Raw genomic sequence first — 21,225 nt, 5'->3', positions numbered from 1 at the left:
ACAGAGCTTTAAAGAAATATTCCAGATTCAATACAAGTTAAGCTCAGCTGACAGCATTCGTGGCATAATGTTGATTAAATGACTCGTCCCTCCTTTTCATCCGAGGTCACAGTGAGACACTTACAATGGAAGTCAATGGGGTCAATATTTGGAGGGTTTAAATGCAGAAAAGTGAAGCTTATAAAAAGCACTTACATTAATTCTTCTGTTTAAACTTGTGTATTATTTGAGCTGTAAAGTTGATTATATCGTAATTTTTACAGTCATTTTAGGATTTTAGGGTTTGTTGGCATTTCATCGTCATGGCAACAAAGTTGTAAAATCGTCTATAACTTTCCACAGATGTGGTTAGTTAGTGATTTAATCACAGTAAAATCATGTTAACACACATATTGTTTACGTCTTGTGTCTATACTTTTGAAACAGTGAGTATTTTAACGTTTACAGATTGACCCCATTGACTTCCATTGTAAGTCTAAACCAGATTTTTGCTTTTTTTAAAGAAAAGGTAGGACGAGTCAAAATAAATTTTTGTGGTAATCAACATTATGTCACAAATGCTGTTGATTGAGCTTGACTTGTATTGAACCAGGAATATTCCTTTAAAGGTGCTGTTAGCGATTTTAACCGATCTACGTCAACAAAACTGAGCTGCTGAATTAGCCACGCCCCTTCTTCCCAAAACCATGCCCTCCAAAGATACCAAATGAGCTTTATTGAGACTGACATCGTGCAGAAACGGTTGTTAAAAACAACAGCAGCAAAATAGTGCCCTCATCTGACAACTGTTATGAACAACATGGCATAAAAATGGCATTAAGCCTCAATAATTCACTGCAACTACAATACTATGACAACGCACAAAATGATTGACAGGTCGAAAGCGTCATTGTCCGTGGTTCGCGGACACATTTTTGTTTGCTGTTTACAGTCTAGAGGTGTCACAGAGACCGATGAGATATCTCACGACACTTCAGGGAGTAGGACATTTTTTGCATACCTTTACATGAAAAAAATCACTTACAGCATCTTTAACCTCGTGTGACCCTGCATCCACAAGTGTGGATGTTGTATTTTGACTTCACTATATGCAACGCATAATTTAAATGAATAAAGACAGACTGAATACTGTTCACAAGACTCTAGACTGTCATTTAAGGGTTAAACTTCTGCCGCACCGAGTCATGTGACACAACAACATGTTGATTTCCTTGAAGTGCTCCTATGGACGCAGCACCAACAAAAGTGCCTCTGCTAATAAATCTCTAAGTTTTTTTCATTGAGTGTAAAGAGTACAGTCTCTAGTTTTGTTTGATATGCCGCTTTAAATAATTTGTTCATTTTTTGCGCATCAGCGCGCTGATAAACATGATGTCCACATATGTGGAAACTCATACTGCATTTCCTCTAAAGTAGAAAAAACGTGTTAGTTATTTTTAATAACTTTCAACTCTAACACATCTGTGGGTCATTTCGCTTCATTTTAGTATACATTGTGTTATATTTTATTTTGTTATCACTGTGCAATACGGTTCTATTCATTAACATTAATAAATGCATTCCTATATTTACTGTGTATTAGCACATTGAGAATAAATGAATGCATCCAAAAGCTGAAAATGTGTCTTTCAGAGGCTTTATATGGAGTTAGGATGAACATAAGGTGCATTTCAAACTGTTCTGAGACCAGTGCAGACAGACAGCACACTGGAGGTTAAGTCATTCACTAAATAGGGAGCAAGGGAGCATCCTATAGCTCTCTATGCAGTTAAGTGCATTCACTTCTAAAATCTGATCAAAAGTTCAGTTTCAGGCTGCAGATGATGTTTGGATCACTCAACATGTTTGACAGACATGTGACAATGATAATCAGTACATAGATTCAGAATTTATAATGTATCATTTTATTTTAACATGATTGACAGTGATTGGATGATGCTGGACATTACTTTGAATCAGAATTAATTATGATAATGTCTGATGTAATGTCTGTAAAGTCTCAAAAACATGAATAATCAACACTCCTGGAAACATAATAAACTATTTGATTAAATAAATCGGACTTTCTACAGCGTACTGTTATTTAAAATTTCACAACTTAGTCCCGCTGTCCACATATGAGGACATGCATTTTTAGAAAGACTATTTGCTCTAGAAAATAAAAATGTTTTGCTTGTTTATTTGGTGCTACTAGTTACAAATGAAAAAGGGAAACGGAAAATGCACACAGCGGTCACATTCAGGTCTCAGGAGGTTAAAGTACATTTTTAGTTTTCCAGGAAAGTAATTGTTTTTACAGAACAATTGTTTTAATTTGTGCTTCCAGTGTTAAAGCTGCGTTCCAGACAGCTCGGAAATCTGCATTTTCCCACCAACTGTCTTCTGTTTTTGAACAAGCCGTCAAAATAAACCCGTGATGTCTGAATTTTTCTACATGTTTTTATAATGAGGTTTTTCAATTTGAGAAAAATAAGTCCTGCGGTAAACATTACTTGAAGATACTTAAACGTTTTGTTCTACAACATAGTGTTCATTACACACAGTCATACCTCAAATGTGAATTTACGTTTTCAAAAAATCCATGTTGCTCACAAGTCGCTAAATAAGGACCGCAACTATACCACAAGTGTGTGAGCATACGTATGAAGGTAAAAATGTTGCAAAACTCGAAGGCTTGTAGAATGAATTTGAGAACTACAATAAAAATTGGTACTTGTAAGCTGAAATTTACACTCACAGACCTGATGTGAAAACTTGTAACATAAAATATGAAATGTGAATGTCATACATATTGTGAAACATATTGTTGCACATTTGTGAAACTAATAAAATGAAATAAATGAATAGATGGCAATGTGATGAAGTCATGGTGATGAAGGAGCAACTCTGGTATTCAGTTGGCACTCATAAGGACCGGGCATGAAATGATTGTCCAATAAAGCCAGAGGTGACTTGAAATTAGTGTAGATTAGTAATAGACTTACGAAAGAATAATCAATGTCCTTAGTTCTTTTAAAAATGTAACTACCTGATAACAAAGAAACAAATAAATAAATATATAACAGAGGACAAAAATGAATTACTCAGGAAGATATTCAAGAATACTTTTAGGGTGTCGACCAAATAGCTCTATTAGTGCTTTGCATGCTGATTGGTCTGATGTTATATCTACTTCAACCACACATACGGGTGGTACTCTCACTCCAGCTTATTGTATACACATATCCTTGTAAGTATGATATTTTACTTAAGAAAACATCAACTGAAAAGCACCTCTAGTGTCTTGTATTCTGTGTTTGTCATAGGATTAATATCAAAATCAGAAGAGAAACTTGGTAGCCATGGTTAAGTTAAAGTACTAAGACTGAAGCAACATCAGTTTTCAATAGTCAAGTTCAATATTATTAGGTTATTTTTAAATTTTAACAGTATGCTATCCAACATTTTATTGCACTGTAATAACAGAACTAAATACAGTATTACGTCTGATATTATTGTCTCCTCAATATCATGCTTTAGAATGATGTGAAGCCAGAGCCTGGAGACCTAATTGAAATCAACCAATTGGTACCCATAGTGTTCCCAAAAGTCCCATTCATTTACCAGCACTGGGCGATTTATGCGGGCGATGGATTTGTCATTCACCTGGCCACAGCCTGTAAGTTACTCACAAAAAAATATGTTTAATTAAACTGAAATGCATGCACACGTGTTCTGCTGCAATGTTTCTTTCTGCCGGGAAATTTTAAGTCTCATGAATCACACATTTTTATCGTAAAAGTTGAGCATCTATAAATATTGTTTCCTCCTTTCAATTCTTTATCTGCAGCTGAGCACGCTGGTGCCTCCAGTGTGTTGTTTGTTCTGAGTTCTAATGCCATGGTGAAGAAAGATAAAATATGGGACGTAGTTGGCGATGATAAGTGGCGTATCAGCAACCTTCTAGATAAAAAATATAAGCATCTTTGAATGCGCTCACAGTTATACGGAGTGTAGGCTCACGTTCGACTGTACACAGGTGCTGAGCGTTCATGTCAAAATGGACGTATACCTAGGGATTTAGTCTGCATTCTAGACAGGGCATGAACAGGTGGGTGGCTACAGTTGCCCAAGCCACTGTCCGATTTCCCTCCTAGGCTGAGGTCCCCCTCTAGAGAAAGTCATTTATTTTGCATATTCATTTTGCAGATGCTTTTTATCCACAGAATCAAAGCAGTTTTTTATGATGAATGGCACAACACTGTCTGCGTGATTGTTTTGTATTTTTGGTTTATGTAAACATGCGCTAGACAGCAGATTTTGAATGTTTCATCACATCTCTGTTTTGCAGGGCAGGGGATCAGGAATGACAGGGGAGAGGGGTCCTAAGTGGGTCCAATGCTTGACACTTAAATGAGTCCAAATGCTTCAAAAATGTGCATTAATTAGTATTGACTTGGCTTGAGTAGACCCAAATGCGTCAGAAACGCACAGTACTTCACGAATTAGATCGCGGAGCTAACGTAAGTCTCTAAAAATGTATACTTTTCTTTAATTTGGTTGCTATTTAATCTTAAATGTAGGTTTTCCCAATTACTACAGTTGCTGCACAGCTAAATCATAAAGTTATAATATAAATGATAAAGAATAATAATAATACAGATTATTTATTATAAAATAATAAAGATAAAGTGCGCATTTAAGCTGTTGCTGAACTGAATATATGAAGCAGAGTGCCGCAGGTAATCACAGCCTTGCTGATCAACGGACAAAACAGCGTGATTGTGAGTGTGATATTGGTTTTATAAAACAGTTCAACAGACAACTAAATAAATAATTAAGGAAAAACAAAGAAGCATCTCAAAAAACCCTCTTGTGTGTGAAACTACTTTTTTACCCCACAGATAAGGATCTGCCATTGCTAGGTCGAAAGATCCGCCCAAGCCTCCAACACAAATTCAAAAGCATCACTTTAGAACTAGTAACAACAGCTTGGGCTGTTTCTAACAAATTATAGGAGTAACAAGGATGTGTGTGTGTGTATGAGAGAAAGAGAGAAACTGAGCGTGTTTGATAACCTGCACCTGTCGCAGTGATGAACAGTAATGCTGAAGCTGTTAGTTTAACTCTATTCCTCAGCTGTAGTGTGGTAGTAATCCACTGTGTGCGATCGTGAAGTGATGCTGCCATCGGAATTATCCTACTTCCCACTTCTGAAGTCGCAATAATGAGTATGTCATGACTAAGTGTTTTTTTTTTTTTTTTTGTCTGAGAGAAATATGGAGGACGGCAGTTTCATTCTTGCATGTTTCTTGGGGAACTCTTATTTTGATACCAACACAGTCACCATATTTTCCTTCGCCATGTTGAATTTTTATGTCTCCTCACAATTCAAAAACTCAGGTTTCAAAATCATCTCTGTGTTTTCCAGTCGTAATTATGACTTGAGGGGGCGTTTATGTTTATCTTCCAAGTAAACTTGTATGACAATTCTGATAGCCCGTCTCTCTCATGACTTCTCTCGCCACTTACTGTCGCATGTGTAAATAACACCAACATCAACACTGTGCTCTAGAAGCAAACGTGGTCAATCTATTAATAGTACTGTTTCATCACAATGGCCACTGGAGGACGATTGTGATTATCACCTTGGTAACTGCCTAGCAACCAGATTAGCAAAATGCATATCTCTGCACCAGAAAATCGTAGAGACTTCTGGGTTGTGTCATTTGACTCAGGCTAGCAAGGAACCTTCAGGAATCCTCAGAGGGGATGTGACATCATAACTCCTGAAGAATGGCAAGAGTGTGTGTGTAAATGTGTGTGTGAATGTGTGTAGATGTGTGTTAGTTACAGGATCAGAGAATGACACTTTTCCTCCGTCATAATCCAGATGAACTCTCATACACTCAAGATTCTGTTTGATATGAAACACAGTGGAGAAACACCAAAATAACAATCCAATATTATACCCCACACTCCAGACATCAGTGTTAAAGAAATCAAGTCCCTTCCTCTGGTTTGATGCTGTAGTTACTCCAAGAATCCAGCATCCATTGTCTTTAACCTCCACATCCCAGCAGTGTGTTCCTGAGTTAAAACCCTCTGAACCCAGAACACACGAATAATAGTCAAATCTCTCTGGATTATCAGGTAATGTTTGACTGTTCTCGCTGACTCTCACACTGGTCAGATCATCAGACAGGATCAGACGTGGATTTGCAGTGTTTGGATCCAGAATCACAGGAGCTGATGAGAGAAAACAATCAACAGATGCTTTTATTCTCATGTTCATATAATCATCAAGAGTGAATCATATACAGATTATTATGAATTATGAACACGTGTCATATTGATGAAACACTATCAGATATTTTCTGTGATTATCGTCAGTGTTGTTTTTAGTTACACATTATTATCAGAAACATTGAATCACATCAATACAAGAATTAAATACAGTATGTGCTGTAGAAATTGGAAATGTGTGTCCCATGTCAAAAGAAAGTGATATATTGGGATACTAAAATAATAAATGAAATAGAAATGTTATATGCTGTAAATACACTGTACAACAGTAACTTTAAATATTCAGTATGATGATCATGTTAATTTCAGCAGGTCTTGTTGATCTCTGTATCATTTATAAGTGTGTATAGTGTCCTGTATTGAAGGGGTGTGTTTACTTCTGTCTCTTCGGTCTATTGATGAGTTGAACACATTCACTAACAATATAATCAAAAGGTAATCAAAGTCTTTTTAATCATGTGCATTTATTCAGGTTATAATAATGAATGTTACAGGTCATGTGTGTATTTGACCTCTGAGGGGTGACTGAGAGTCTGATGAATGTCAGGAATAATGCAGAAACAGTGTTTACTCATTTATCCCAACTCCCAGAGAATGAATATGCATGTGAGTTATAATTAAATCATCAATCATATAATGATTAAATTAAGCACATATTATACTGTTTAAGTTTTAGGTCATTAATATACCACATGTATTTACTGACACAAATGCATTCTTACCATATTCAGTGTTGGGTGTAATTAGATTACAAAGTAATTAGTTACTTTTAGAGTAGTGTAATTTATTAAACAAAACCTGTCGCGAAGAGCGTGAGATCCAAGAACCATGTCTGGGTGGGCCAGTAGGGTGCTACTAGGATGACCTGCTCCTCGTCCTCCCTGACCTTGCACAGGGTCTGTGCAAGTAGGCTCACTGGGGGAAAATGCGTATTTGCATAGTCCAGGGGGCCAGCTGTGTGCCAGTGCATCTATACCGAGGGGTGCCTTGGTCAGGGCGTACCAAAACAGGCAGTGTGAGGATTACCGGGAAACAAACAGGTCTACCTGTGCTCGACCGAATCGACTCCAAATCAGCTGGACCACCTGAGGGTGGAGTCTCCACTCTCCCCTGAGGGTAACCTGATGTGACAGCGCATCCGCTGCGGTGTTGATGTCGCCCGGGATGTGAGTGGCTCGTAGTGACTTGAGGCACTGCTGACTCCAGAGGAGGAGACGGCGGGCAAGTTGTGACATGCAATGGGAGCGTAGACCGCCTTGGTGGTTGATGTATGCTACCGTCGCTGTGTTGTTTGTCCGGACCAATACATGCTGGCCCTGGATCAATGGCCAAAACCTCCTCAGGGCAAGCAGAACTGGCAACAACTTTAGGCAGTTGATGTCTCATGACAACGCAGCCGCAGGCCAGTCCAGGAGCCGGCGGCTGTGTTCCCATTGCATACGGTGCCCCAGCCCGTCTTGGAGGCATCTGTTGTAACCACGACGCGCCTAGAGACCTGCTCTAGGGGAAACCCTGCCCGTAGAAATGCAAGGTCGGTCCAAGGGTTGAAGAGGCGCCGACAGATCAGCATGATGGCCACGCGATGTGTCCCGCAGTGCCATGCCCATCTCGGGACTCGAGTCCGAAGCCAGTGCTAAAGCGGTCTCATATGCATCAACCCGAGCATCGTGGCCGCTGCTGAGGATGCCATATGCCTCAAGAGCCTCTGAAAAATTTTCAGTGGAACCGATGTTCTCTGTCTGAACGCCTTCAGACAGTTCAGCACTGACTGTGCGCGCTCGTTCGTGAGGCGCGCTGTCATCGAGACTGAGTCCAACTCCAAACCGAGAAAAGAGATGCTCTGAACCGGGGAGGGTTTGCTCTTTTCCCAGTTGACCCGAAGCCCCAGTCGGCTGAGGCCCCAGAGCACGAGGTCCCTGTGTGCACACAGCAACTCTCGAGAGTAAGCTAGGATTAGCCAGTCATCGAGATAGCGGATGCCCACTTCCCTTAGTGGGGCAAGGGCTGCCTCTGCAACCTTCGTGAAAATGCAAGGGGACAAGGACAGGCCGAAGGGGAGGACCTTGTACTGGTACGCCTGGCCTTTGAAGGCAAACTGCAGGAAGGGTCTGTGTGGAGGTAAGACTGAGACATGGAAGTACGCGTTCTTCAGGTCTACCGCTGCAAACCAATCTTGATGCTGGACACTCGCTAGAATGCGTTTTTGCATCAGCATCTTGAACAGGAGTCTGAACGGAGCAAAGCCCGGTTCAGTACTCGCAGGTTCAGGATTGGTCGAAACCCACCGCCTTTCTTCGGTACAATGAAGTAAGGGCTGTAGAACCCTTTCTTCATCTCAGCTGGAGGGACAGGCTCTATCACACCCTTGCGCAGAAGGGTAGCGATCTCTGCATGCAAGGTAGCGGCAGAGCGGAACCTGGGTGGGCGCCTGGCGAACTGAATCGTGTAGCTGAGTCGGACGGTCCAGGTCAGCCATCGCGACGGGTTGGAAAGCGCGAGCCAAGCGGCCAAACTCCGGGCGAGGGGGACCAAGGGAATGATCACGTCAGACGTACCAGCGGGTGGGGCCTCACGGTGGGGTGGAGCTCAAGGTGCCACGTCGAAGGGATTCAAGCCCCGTGGCCGTGCTGAGTCCAGGGACATCGAAGCACTTACCTGGCTCCTGTCGCCCACCATAAGATTGGCCGAGGAGGGGGGAGGAGGAGTCTCGTCCCCGTAGTCCATCGGACCCAATCTCGTGTGGGTGTGTTTGTGCCACAGCTGGGCGCACAGGGGCGGGGGGACCGCCGCTGGAGCACCATACCTGCAAAGATGGAACGGTGGACGGTGGTCATGACAATGACTTTGCGCACCAGACATGTGTCCCAGGGAACAAGAAAACTGCTCTTTTGTTGAATTTTTGGGTACCGCAGCCTCTTGGACATGTGGCAAAATTAAATGAAAATGAAACAAAAGATTCTCCTCCCAGCCCTCCACCGGGGGATGGAGTGGTCTGCTCACCAGCTCCAGAGAAGCGGGTTTCCTTGCCCCTGGGTCGCCCATCTCAGGGGCGCTTCGAAGCCTTCCTCGGGTTCTTGGTGGCCGGCCGTGAGATGGGTGGCATCTGCTTCCTGCGCTGGGCTACATGCCGGGCCGGGTCACGGGGGCGGGTTGCGGCGGAGCCGGCGTTGTAGTTGCAGGAGGACGCCATTGGCGAAGAGCAGACGGGGTGTGGGGTCTTGAGCCGCGCCGGGGCAGGATGTGCTGTATGGCCTCTGTCTGCTCCTTTACTGCTGAGAACTACTGGGCAAAGTCCTTGACGGTGTCGCCAAATAAGCCAACCTTTTACTTGTTTGTTTTCTCCTTCTCTCATGATATCCAGACATTTTGATATTAAGGATTGCATTGTCAAACTAGGTGTTACTGTAATATTTTCTCCGGATTATTTTGGCTTCAAGGGTTTCAAAGAGTTTTGGAGATCATGTAACTTTCTCAAACTGGAATGTTATGCGCCTAAACTCACCAACTAAGCGTAACAAAGTACTGAACCATTTGATGATCTTAATACTACATGAAACTCACCTTTTACCTGCAGACCACAACAGAATGAGGAAAAATAGGGTAGGACAGCTATATCATTTCAATTCAGCATACTGTATAAATCTAGAGGTACAGAGATTCTACTTCATTAAGCTCTTCCATTTCCAGTATAAAATTTATAATTTTACATTAATTTTTTTCTTTTTCTGATTAACAATTTTTATTGATTCACATAAATGTACCTCATAGAACAAAACATATATATACATAGAATCAAACTTAACCCCAGCAACATAACAGTGGTCTTAAATGACATAGACACACATGCACACACATAAAAAAAATACATAAAAAATAAATAAATAAATAAATAAAATAAAAAACACAACAACAATAATCACACATCCACAAATGACAAATACCTGCCCCATTTCTCCATGAACACTTTATACCTCCCCGTTCCTCTGAAAGTAACTTCCTCAAAGGCCGCCACCCTTCCCATCTCCGAGCACCACTCCTGAAAAGAGGGTGCTCCAGCCAACCTCCAGCCCCTCAAAATGATCTGCCTGGCGATCATGACACTGGTTAAGACCCAATTCTTTATGTGTCTACTTACAATGTCAATGACCGCCCCATCACCCAAGATACAGAGTCTGGGGCAGAATAGTACCTGAATACCTAACACCTCGCATACCAGACTCTGCACCTTTAACCAAAACTTTTGAATTTCCACACACCCCCAAAAGACATGGGTTAAATCTCCATACTCTGATTGGCATCTCCAGTAGGTGGGTGTGTCTTTAAGACCAAGCCTGTACAATTTAGAGGGGGTCCAACAGAACCAATGTAAAATCTTGAATTGAATAAGGCGCACCCTTGTATCTCTGGATGCAGTTTTTATGTTTTTTAAAATCCTAGCCCATTCTCCCTCCTCCAATTCCAGGTTTAATCTTTCTCCCATAATCTCTTGAGAGTGGTAGAGACTCCGTCCCCCAGACTCTGAATTAATAAGGAGTAATACACTGATGCCTAATGACCTTTTCCAAAAGCAGAAATCACCTCTCCCAGAGTATCTGCTGCCCTAGGGGGGTATGCTATTCCCTAAAATAGTACAGAGCAAGTGTCGTAGCTGAAGATACCTAAAAAAATTGAGATCTGGGGATCCCAAAATATTGAACCAAATTTTCAAAGGATCTCATCACACCACTCTCATAAAGATCACCGGGTGTATTAACCCCCCTCACAATACACTCAGACCAACAAAAAGGAGACTTATTAATGCATAGTTTGGGGTTTAGCCATAGGCTCGAGGCAACATTTAGATAAATATCTGAATTAAACACTCTGAACACTTTTGTCCATACTGAGTGCAAATGTGAAATAACGGGGTGTGATTTAACTTCTCTGGTTAGTTTGATGGAAAGGCTTTGCAATGGTGAAATAGGGGCAAGAAATTCTTGTTCAATGCAAAACCAGGGAGGGGCTCTTTCAGGTGGAAGCGACCGATGAGCCAAATGTCTGAGACTGAATGCATAATAATAAAACAGAATCTTGGGTAAGCCTAACCCACCTTTGTCAATCAGCCTATGTAACTTATTAAAATGTAATCTGGGACGCTTACCATTCCAAATGAAGGACTTCGCTATGCTATCAAATTGCCTGAAATAAGAGAGGGGGAGAGATTGTAACAGGTAGTTTTTAAAGTCATTTTAATTACATTAACCTTCCTAATCATAGATAAGTGTAATGAAGCCCACCAGTCCCATCATTCGAAAACCTTTTTATTAAGGGATCAAAATTAACTCTGACTAAATCAGACAAATTTGCTGGGAATAAAATGCCCAAATGCTTAATGCCCTGTTTGGGCCACTGGAAGGACGTTACTGGACAGTACGCTGTCAAAGCAAAAGCTTCGGATTTAGACCAATTGACTTTATATCCTGAGAACTTGGAAAAGGAATTAATAATTCTGTGAAGGCAAGGCATAGATCTAGTGGGGTCTGAGAAGAATAATAAAATATCATCTGCGTAAAGCAGAAGCTTATGCGCCACACCTCCCGCAATCACCCCTGGAAAATCATTCTCCTTACTTATCGCGACTGCTAATGATTCCAGGGCAAGACAGAACAATAATGGGGAAAGAGGGCAACCCTGCCGAGTGCCCCTATCCAGAGTAAAATAATCTGAAATTAATCCAATTGTTTGTACCGCTGTTACAGGGTGTCTATAAAGTAACTTAATCCATCCAATAAAAGTATTCCCAAACCCATCCAATAAAAGTATTCCCAAACCCGTACATTTCCAAAATCTTAAAAAGATAATCCCATTCTACCATATCAAACGCCTTTTCAGCATGAAGTGAGATGGCAGTGACCGGAGATTGATCATTCGCTACTGACCACATGATATTGATGAAACGCCTAATGTTATCAGAAGAGCTACGGCCCTGAATAAAACCCACCTGATCTATATGTAAAAGAAATGTCATAACCTTACTTAATCGGTTAGCCAGAATTTTTGACAAAATTTTTACATCAAGCTGGATCAGGAAAATTGGACGGTAACTTTTACACACACTTGGATCTTTGTCCTTTTTAAGAATCAGACTGATCCGGGCTTGTAACAAGGTTGGCGGAAGCTTTCCATTCTTTAATGATTCAGTATAAACTTCTAGCAAATGTGGAGCCAATTCTGTAGCATATTATTTTAAAAACTGGAGCCTTGCCTGTAGGTAAGGACTTAATTACCTCATCAAGCTCCTCCAAGTTTATCTCAGAATCAAGAGAGTTTTTTGCACAGTCGTCAGTTTAGGAAGTTCTAATGGTTCCACAAAGTTTCTAATATCTTCATCAGTAGAAGAAGATGTAGAACTATAGAGATCAAGGTAGAATTCTTTAAAAGCATTATTAATATCAATGGCCGAGGTAAATATTTCACCACCAGCAGATTTCACTGAGGGAATGGTAGAAAAAGACTCTCTCTGTTTTATATATCTAGCCAAAAGTTTTCCTGCTTTGTCTCCCTACTCAAAGTATGACTGTCTTGCCCTGAATAACCAAAACTCCACTTTCCGTGACAAAATAGTATTATATCTATATTTCAATTGGGTCAATTCTCTGAGGCCATCAGATGACATACGGCACGTCAGCTCTGCCTCGGCACTTTTAATATTTCCTTCCAAATCCATGAGTTCTCATACTTTGGATTTTTTGATGAACGAGGCATACTGTATGATCCGACCCCTAAGAACCGCCTTAAGTGCCTCCCAAGCCACACCCACAGAGGATACTGAGGACCAACTGGTCTCCATATAAACATTGATTTCAGTCTTTAACATTTGTTAAGGTGCCAACTATATGATTTATTTTTCTCTGTATATGGCAACACCTCTAAACTCACCAGGGCATGATCTGAGACTAAGATATTTCCAATTGAGCAATCAGCAACAAATGAAATGAGGGATTTGGATATAAAAAAAAATATTCTAGAATAAATCTTATGGACTGATGAAAAAAATGCACATTCCTTGAACCGATCACATTTCTCTTGTCGAACTCGCAAAGTCCGGGAACAAGAAAATATTATGGTTCTTCCAAGAAAGCTTCCCTTTGCTTCTCGCATGGCACAACACCAGATCTTTATCGGATTATCTCAGAAATCTGGCCAGAATCAATCGGGGCCTATCTCCCTCAGCAAATCTGTGAGCTGGGCTCTGTGAGCTCACTCGATTTCCAGCTTGTGGCCTGTTATGTCGAGCAGACTGAGGAAAAGCTTGTCTAGGAATTTCACCATATCTCTGCACTCCTCATGCTCAGGAATTTCAACAATTCTGACGTTATTCCTGCGGCTTCTATTCTCAAGATCTTCAAGCTTTTCAAGGAGATGTTCCAAATCAACTTTGGTCGCGGGTGGATTAGCGGTTAATTCCCTCTCTGAAGATTCCAGAAAATCGATTTGTCTCTCAACTTCTGTCACTCTTGTAACTATCTCAGAGAATTTTATTTCCATCGCCGAAATCGATCAACGTATTACAGCGAGATCCTCCAAGTCAGCAAGAACCTTTGTCAACATCACCGAGATGTTGGACAACTGACGCTGGATCTCCTCTCCCGACATGCCATCTAAATCGAGTCCCCGGTCTGTAGGCCTGTCGGGGCTTTCATCCTGAACACGTAAGTGTCTTTTAATGTCTCCAGAGCCCGAGGATTTTGACTTCTCAGAAGAAGAATCAGAATGAGCTTTTATTGCCAAGTATGCTTAAACATACAAGAAATTTGTCTTGGTGACAGGAGCTTCCAGTGTACAACCATACAAAAACAATACAAAAACAGCAGCAAAACATAAATAATAATAAAAAATAAAAACGAATTATACACATAGTACATACAGACACACACATATTTACATACACACATACACATGGGTAGTGCAAATCTAATACAATCTGTTATGTACAGTGAAAATACAAATCTGTTATGTACAGTGCAAATGTTTTTTTTTTGTTGTTTTGTTTTTTTTTTCAGAGGAATGAAATGGCAGAAGAGGTTGGATGTGTTGGATAAATATAAGAAAGACTAAACTGTGTATTGCACATAGTTATTGCTCAATGAGGCAGTTTTAACTGTTCATGAGATGGATAGCCTGAGGGAAAAAACTGTTCCTGTGCCTGACGGTTCTGGTGCTCAGAGCTCTGAAGTGTCGTCCAGAAGGCAACGGTTTAAAAGGTAGTGGGCTGGGTGAGTGGGGTCCAGAGTGATTTTTCCAGCCTTTTTCCTCACTTGTGTATAGTTCTTGAAGGGGGGGGGGGGGGGCAACCAATAATACTCTCAGCAGTCTAAAATGTCCTTTGTAGTCTTCTGATGTCTGATTTGGTGGCTGAACCAAACCAGACAGTTATTGAAGTGCAGAGGACAGACTCAATGATTGCTGAGCAGAACTGTATCAGCAGCGCCTGCGGCAGGTTGAACTTCCTCAACTGGTGAAGGAAGTACAACCTCTGCTGGGCCTTTTTCACAATGGAGTCAATGTGGGTCTCCCACTTCAGGTCCTGTGAGATGGTAGTGCCCAGGAACCTGAATGACTCCACTGCTGCCACAGTGCTGTTTAGAATGGTGAGGGGGGACGGTGTTGGGGGGTTCCTCCTAAAGTCCACAATCATCTCCACCATTTTGATCGTGTTCAGCTCAAGGTTGTTTTGGCTGCACCAGACAGCCAGCTGTTTAACCTCCCTTCTGTATGCAGACTCATCGTCATCTCAGATGAGGCCGATGACAGTGGTGTCATCTGCAAACTTCAGGAACTTGACAGAGGGGTCCTTGGCGATGCAGTCATTGGTGTAGAGGGAGAAGAGTAGTGGGGAGAGCACACATCCCTGGGGGGCACCAGTGCTGATTGTACAGGTGCTGGAAGTGAGTTTCCCCTGTCTCACAAGCTGCTGCCTGTCTGTCAGAAAGCTGGTAATCCACTGACAGATAGACATGGGAACATAGAATTGGTGTAATAAAACAATAGAAGTGCTCCACGCTGAGGCGGCCATCTGCGGCGCCATCATGATAGCCATGTTTTGCCTCAAAGAGCAAATATGTAACTGGGTGTGTTTAAAGACAGGACTGTGTGGTGGGGCAGATACATTGATGATATTCTACTTATATGGTCAGGTTCAGAGATAGAGCTTGAACAATTTAATGTGTATTTAAACAGCACTGAAAGCAATCTGAAACTTAGTCTTGAGTTTTCATCGATAGAAATCAATTTTCTAGTTCTGAATATTCATACAGATGATAATGGTGACCTACATACCTTTATTTTTGGATAAACAACTGACCGGAACATCATCCTTTGGGCAGATAGTTTTCATCCACGTTGGCTGATAGCAAAGGCTAAAATGTATATGTGACTTACACAAAGAATTTGAAAACAGAAGAAATGGGACAAAGATTTACAAAATGAGGGTATAAATTGAGAAGCATAATAAAGCGTATAACAAGGTGAAGGGCATTAGTAAAGATCAATTATTCATTAAAAAAACAAAAGGTTAAATGATCCACAAATCAAGTTTACTTTGTGACACATTACAGCCATAAGGCAGAGAATAATTTAGCAAAATTGGGATATATTTTAAAGTGATTGTACCCTCAGAGAAATCTTCCCTGATCCACCCTGTATTAGTTTCAGAAGATACTATTTTTACCATAGTAATACGGTAACAATGAATACATTTACAGATGTGAGGACAGCAAAACTCAACAGGATTAAATCCTTTGTCAACTGCAATAATTCATTTGTTGTTTACATGTTGGAATGCCCATGTGGATGTTTTATATAGATAGGACTAAACGTAAATTAAAGATAAGAGTGGCTGAACATAAGAATGTAATTAGACCCTCTAATCCCCAATATCCAATGATTTTGCATTATAAAGAATCCCAGGAGATCAGCAGTTACAGAAATACTCAAACCAGCCCATCTGACACCAACAATCATCCATGCGATTATCTAATCAGCCAATCATGTAGCAGCAGTGCAATGCATAAAATCATGCAGATACGGGTCAGGAGCTTCAGTTAATGTTCACACCAACCATCAGAATGGGGAAAAACTGTGATCCCAGTGATTTGGAGCGTGGCATGATTGTTGGTGCCAGACGGGCTGGTTTGAGTATTTCTGGGATTTTCACACACAACAGTCTCTAGAATTTACTCAGAATGAAAAACAAAAAGCATCCAGTGAGTGGCAGTTCTGTGGACAGAAACACCTTGTTGATGAGAGAGGTTAACAGAGAATGGCCAGACTGGTTTGAACTCATAAAGTCTACGGTAACTCAGATAACCACTCTGTACAATTGTGGTGAGAAGAATATCATCATATATATATACACATACAACAGTTAGTTCCGGTCCTCAAATTTGCTTGGACGAGAGACATTCCATGAGTACTGATGTCTCAGCTTCACTGTTTGTATCACTCTGCTTGTGTTCATGCTGTTCTAAACTAAAGAATAAGAGCAGTGCAGATGTGTAAAAAGGTAGATGTGTCTCTTTATATATATATTTTTGTGACATCACAGATTTTTTGTGTGTAAATGAGCCAGCTGAGGTAACGTGCATTTAGTCAGCGGCAGCGCTGTCAGTAAGTCAGTCAATCAGTCAGTGTTTTCATTTCTCAGCACTCCTTGATTTCTTTGATTAATATTACACTACTAAAGCTGTGAAACAGCTTTAAACTAACAACTTCAGCATTAAGGCTCATCACTGCTGAGAGACACAACAGACTGATTAATTATACAAACTCAAGGCACATACCTCTTACCGGAGTTTCCACATCGGAGAGGACATACTGTTCAAAATGGCAGAAGACAATGCGGAAGGATGTCATTTAATTAAATAATATACAGTAACATGCGCTGCATGCTACAGAATGAATGAGAGGCTCCACTCTGCTCTGTCATCTCCTTCACACACACAGGCACGCAGGTGCGCAAACACGCAAACACACACACACACACACACACACACACACACACACACACACACACACACACACACACACACACACACACACACACACTACTACTGCTTGATTTTCATGCAGTGTGTCCAACAGTATCCATCTGCAGAGCCTCAGAGCAGTATGTTTGGTGTATAAATGGCTGTGAACACTCAAATGACCTTTTTCACTGGAAATTTCAGCTCACGAGTCGTGGGAAGTTTCATATAATGAACCCTTCAAAAACAGGAAGAACTTCAGAGGTCTTTCAAAATAAAAGTCCTGCTGAAATGAGAGCTATATTAAACTGGATGCGTGAAATTAAAGACATTTGTCGACATTACGACAGAAAAATATTACTACTGTATAAAAGTGGAATATTCAAATAATATTACATGGTTATATTATTAGTATTATTATCTATAAGCAATATCACAAAAGCTGAATACCAGTCCTGAATATCAGCATGTTGTGATTCAGCCATGGCAGCCTCATTTCAGATTGTTTTCATTTAATGTTTTCATTAATACTGTAAAGCTCAGTTGTGCATCTTTTTTGTTTTTTATCAAAAATAATTATTTATAAATTATTATATTTTCATTTGATCAAAGCTGTACAGTATGCATTTGATTAAACACAATTTAAAATTTAATTGAAACCTTTAACTTGGAATCCAGAAAAATTAAAACAGAAAAGGCATAATTTTTATCTATAAGACTTTATGCGCTTCTTTTTGTCAATAATTTTCTGTGTAATTTCATCAACAATCTGATTTTTAAAAAAAACAATATTTTTATTTGTTGCCTAAATATCGAGTTAGTATTGATACCGAGGTACCAGGACTTCTATCATACCGAAGCTAAAATTTTGGTATCGGAGCAACCCTAACCTGTGGAAATCTAGTTTTCTCACTGTGTGCCTCAAACAAAACTCTGAATACCTTTTAAAGATTCGGTGTCACAGATCTTGCAAATTTTGGCAAATCCGGAGATTAGTTCTTCACTGAAGCATTTCTGAACCCAATACCTTGTGATCACATCTTTGTTTTCTGGCAGACTAATAAAAACCAGTGTATCCTGACTCCAGGCAGCCAGAATACCAATCAGATTTTGAACTGAGCTTGCTGTTTTGAAAAGGCTCTGCATTGTTTGTGTCCAGTATGCATCACGCAGTCCGTGGACGGACTGGCCGATCTGTGGGTGTGCCATTTAAAATGAGATTATGTTCATGTGGCAAGGAGGAGGGCCCGACCCCGCCGGGTTCACTTAACCAAAATGTTAACGGGGTCATGACATACTCTTTTTTATTATATTATTATCTTCCCTGAGGTCCACATGTCAGTAACGTTTCTTTGCACCAAAGCAGTCATAATTTAATGATATAGGATCTTTTTCCACCCTGTCTCTTGCTCTCTATCTGAAAAGCTCGGTTTAAAGCTATCTGGCCCTTTAACGCTTCAATATAAACGCCCAATGTCCTGAATACGCAAATGTAATACAGTCAATGGTGATGTTGGGTGCTTCAACCGGCTTCAACAGGCCAAAGCAGAGATGCTGGTCTTCATCAGAGCGACATCTCACATCTTCTGTGTTTGTATACACACAGAACAGCATGTGTTTCTCCCAGACAGCGGCAGCAGTTGAATGAGATATAAAAGTTGAACTTGTACCGCTCTTAAAATGCGGCACACATCACCGGAAACGCATCGAAACGATTAAAGATGTCAATCTAGTCCATGTTTACAAAAGACCAACAATTACTGTAAATGTAGCACAGGTGGGTGCAAAAACGGTCCAGGATGCCTTCAGAACAGCACAACGGCAAAAGAGCAAACAAATAGCAAGATGAAACACAATGGAGGTCTCCTTTTTAGAGTAATAACTTGATATCACGTCTTTCAAAAGTGGCGCAAGATGCATGATAACGGTCAAAGCCATTCACCTAACCTCCGTGAAGTTGGCACCAATATCTCAAACACCAAACCAGCACAAACGCTCGTTTTAGTGGCACAAATCAGCACAAATGCAGCACAAATGAATGGGGTAGTTTTGGAGATGATTTAATTATATGGGGTGCCAACTTCACAGAATTGTTCAACCTGTGTAGAAAAACATTTAAATCCAGATAGGCACATGAAGGTGTCCTGTGTAAGTCCACTTTGCTGTAGATGAATCTCCCATGACAGGCCCTCTCTCCTCTTCACCTGTGTGACTAACTGTGTGATTGAGCTCCAGTGGGCAGGGCCAAAGGTGCTATGATGAAAAATAGGCATTGATGCCTTGCTGGAGGCAGTCATTATGCACATGTATTTGGTCCTTGTGATGTCACAAGTTCCACGAATTCCAAACGGCCCGTTTCTAGAGCCTGGTTTAAATAAATGCTATTTTTCTATTAAGGAGGACGTTTTCAGTTCTGAAACTTACAGTATGTTTTTATACTTAATTTGATTCCTCGTGCCATGACCCCTTTAAGGAAACACCGTTTGACCACTTACAAACATTTAAACATTCTGTTTGGTTTATGGATTTCTTTAAGAAATTAATAATATGAATAACAAGAATATTTGGAATGGAACATTATCTCATTAAATTATTATTATTATTATTTGATAATTTACACATGAGTGTTTAATGTGTCTGTCCCCTTAATGCAAATGGACTTATTTTTGTGTGTGTGTGATATGTTCATGTCCATGTTTTTGTTTAACAAACCATTTCAAATGTATCTGTTTATTTTGCAGTTCTGATATCTTTCCTTAAAACTCAGTCACACTGGTGGTGCAATGTGTCACTTACTGGGTGATTAAATATGCAAAATCATTTGAACTGATGCAGGAACGAGGTTAAACAAATAATAATAAAAAAAAATGTAAAATATGTGGATAACCTTCCTGACTGAAGGTCACAAGTTCCCTGTTTTAAGAGCTGTGGATTTCCTAAAACAGTAGAAAGCGTTTTATTTTTCCTTTTATATTTTAGATCTAAAAATGTATCGTCTTCATTCTTCTGTTGATGTTGACACCTGTGTTCAGCTTCCAAAGAGAGTATTAACTTGCTCTTATCCTCAAAGCACACACTTTGAGAATTAAAGTTTTTTCAATAATTGAAGTATTTTCCAGATGAATGTTTCTATAATTGGGGTTGTTGTTTTTTTTTTACACCATCTTCATTTGCTTATTTTTAGATTGGGTCAATAATGACTGCAAATTGAAGCAGTATGGATTATGCCGTTTTAATGTAAACACTGAGCTAGATTATACAGAAGCACAAATGGAATTACTATGGCACAAATGGGGATGAAGAATGTCACCTTTAGAAAAAAACAGCTTGTCCTTTAAACTAAAATTCTATTTTATAAGAATTAAAACATTTACAGTTCAGATGATTGCAGTTTAGGAGTTTACTTAAGAGAGCTTGCTTTTGTAAATGCATTTTGTATGGGGAGACGTTGGCGTAGGTGATTCACCTCCCACATTGAACACCCCACAGCCTTCCACGGCCCCTTGCTCCAAGCCTTCCACGGCCAACGAGCCAATGCCCACGCCTGCCATGGGCAATGAGCCAACGGGTTCCTCGTCCCTCCAGCTCCACCATGGTCTGTTGGTCACCTGGCTCCGCCTTGGCTCTCCGATCCTCCGGCTACACCTTGGCTCTGTGATCCTTCAGCTCCACCGGGGACCTCCATCCCTACGGCTCCGCCTTGGTCCTCAGTCCTACCAGCTCCGCCTCAGTCTTCCAATCGGCCAGTCCACCTTGGTCCTCTGAGCCTCCGGCACTGCCTTGGTCCTCCGAGCCTCCGGTTCCACCTTGGTCCTTTGAGCCGTTTGCTACTCTCTAGGCTCCAAGTTCTCCAGTTCCGCCCCTCGAGCCTCTCACTGCTCTGCCTTCCATGGCTTCACCCCTCGAGCCTCTCACAGCTCCACCTTCCATGGCTCCG

General features: G+C 40.8%; 1 protein-coding gene across 1 annotated transcript in view; it reads right to left on the bottom strand.

Annotated features, from left to right (window-relative positions):
• Positions 1-5,708: 5,708 nt before the first annotated feature.
• LOC127451282 (nuclear factor 7, ovary-like) overlaps positions 5,709-21,225 on the bottom strand; it is a 45,710-nt gene continuing 30,193 nt past the window's right edge. Inside the window, exon 7 of the mRNA XM_051715848.1 lies at positions 5,709-6,046. Coding sequence (XP_051571808.1) covers positions 5,714-6,046 — 333 coding nt within the window. The 3' untranslated portion in view covers positions 5,709-5,713. The remainder of the gene's footprint in view (positions 6,047-21,225) is intronic.

Source organism: Myxocyprinus asiaticus, chromosome 14 (genome assembly GCF_019703515.2).
Source record: "Myxocyprinus asiaticus isolate MX2 ecotype Aquarium Trade chromosome 14, UBuf_Myxa_2, whole genome shotgun sequence".
Classification (NCBI taxonomy): Eukaryota; Metazoa; Chordata; class Actinopteri; order Cypriniformes; family Catostomidae; genus Myxocyprinus; species Myxocyprinus asiaticus.
The sequence above is the reverse complement of the archived record's forward strand: the minus strand, read 5'-3'. Positions and strand labels throughout refer to the sequence as shown.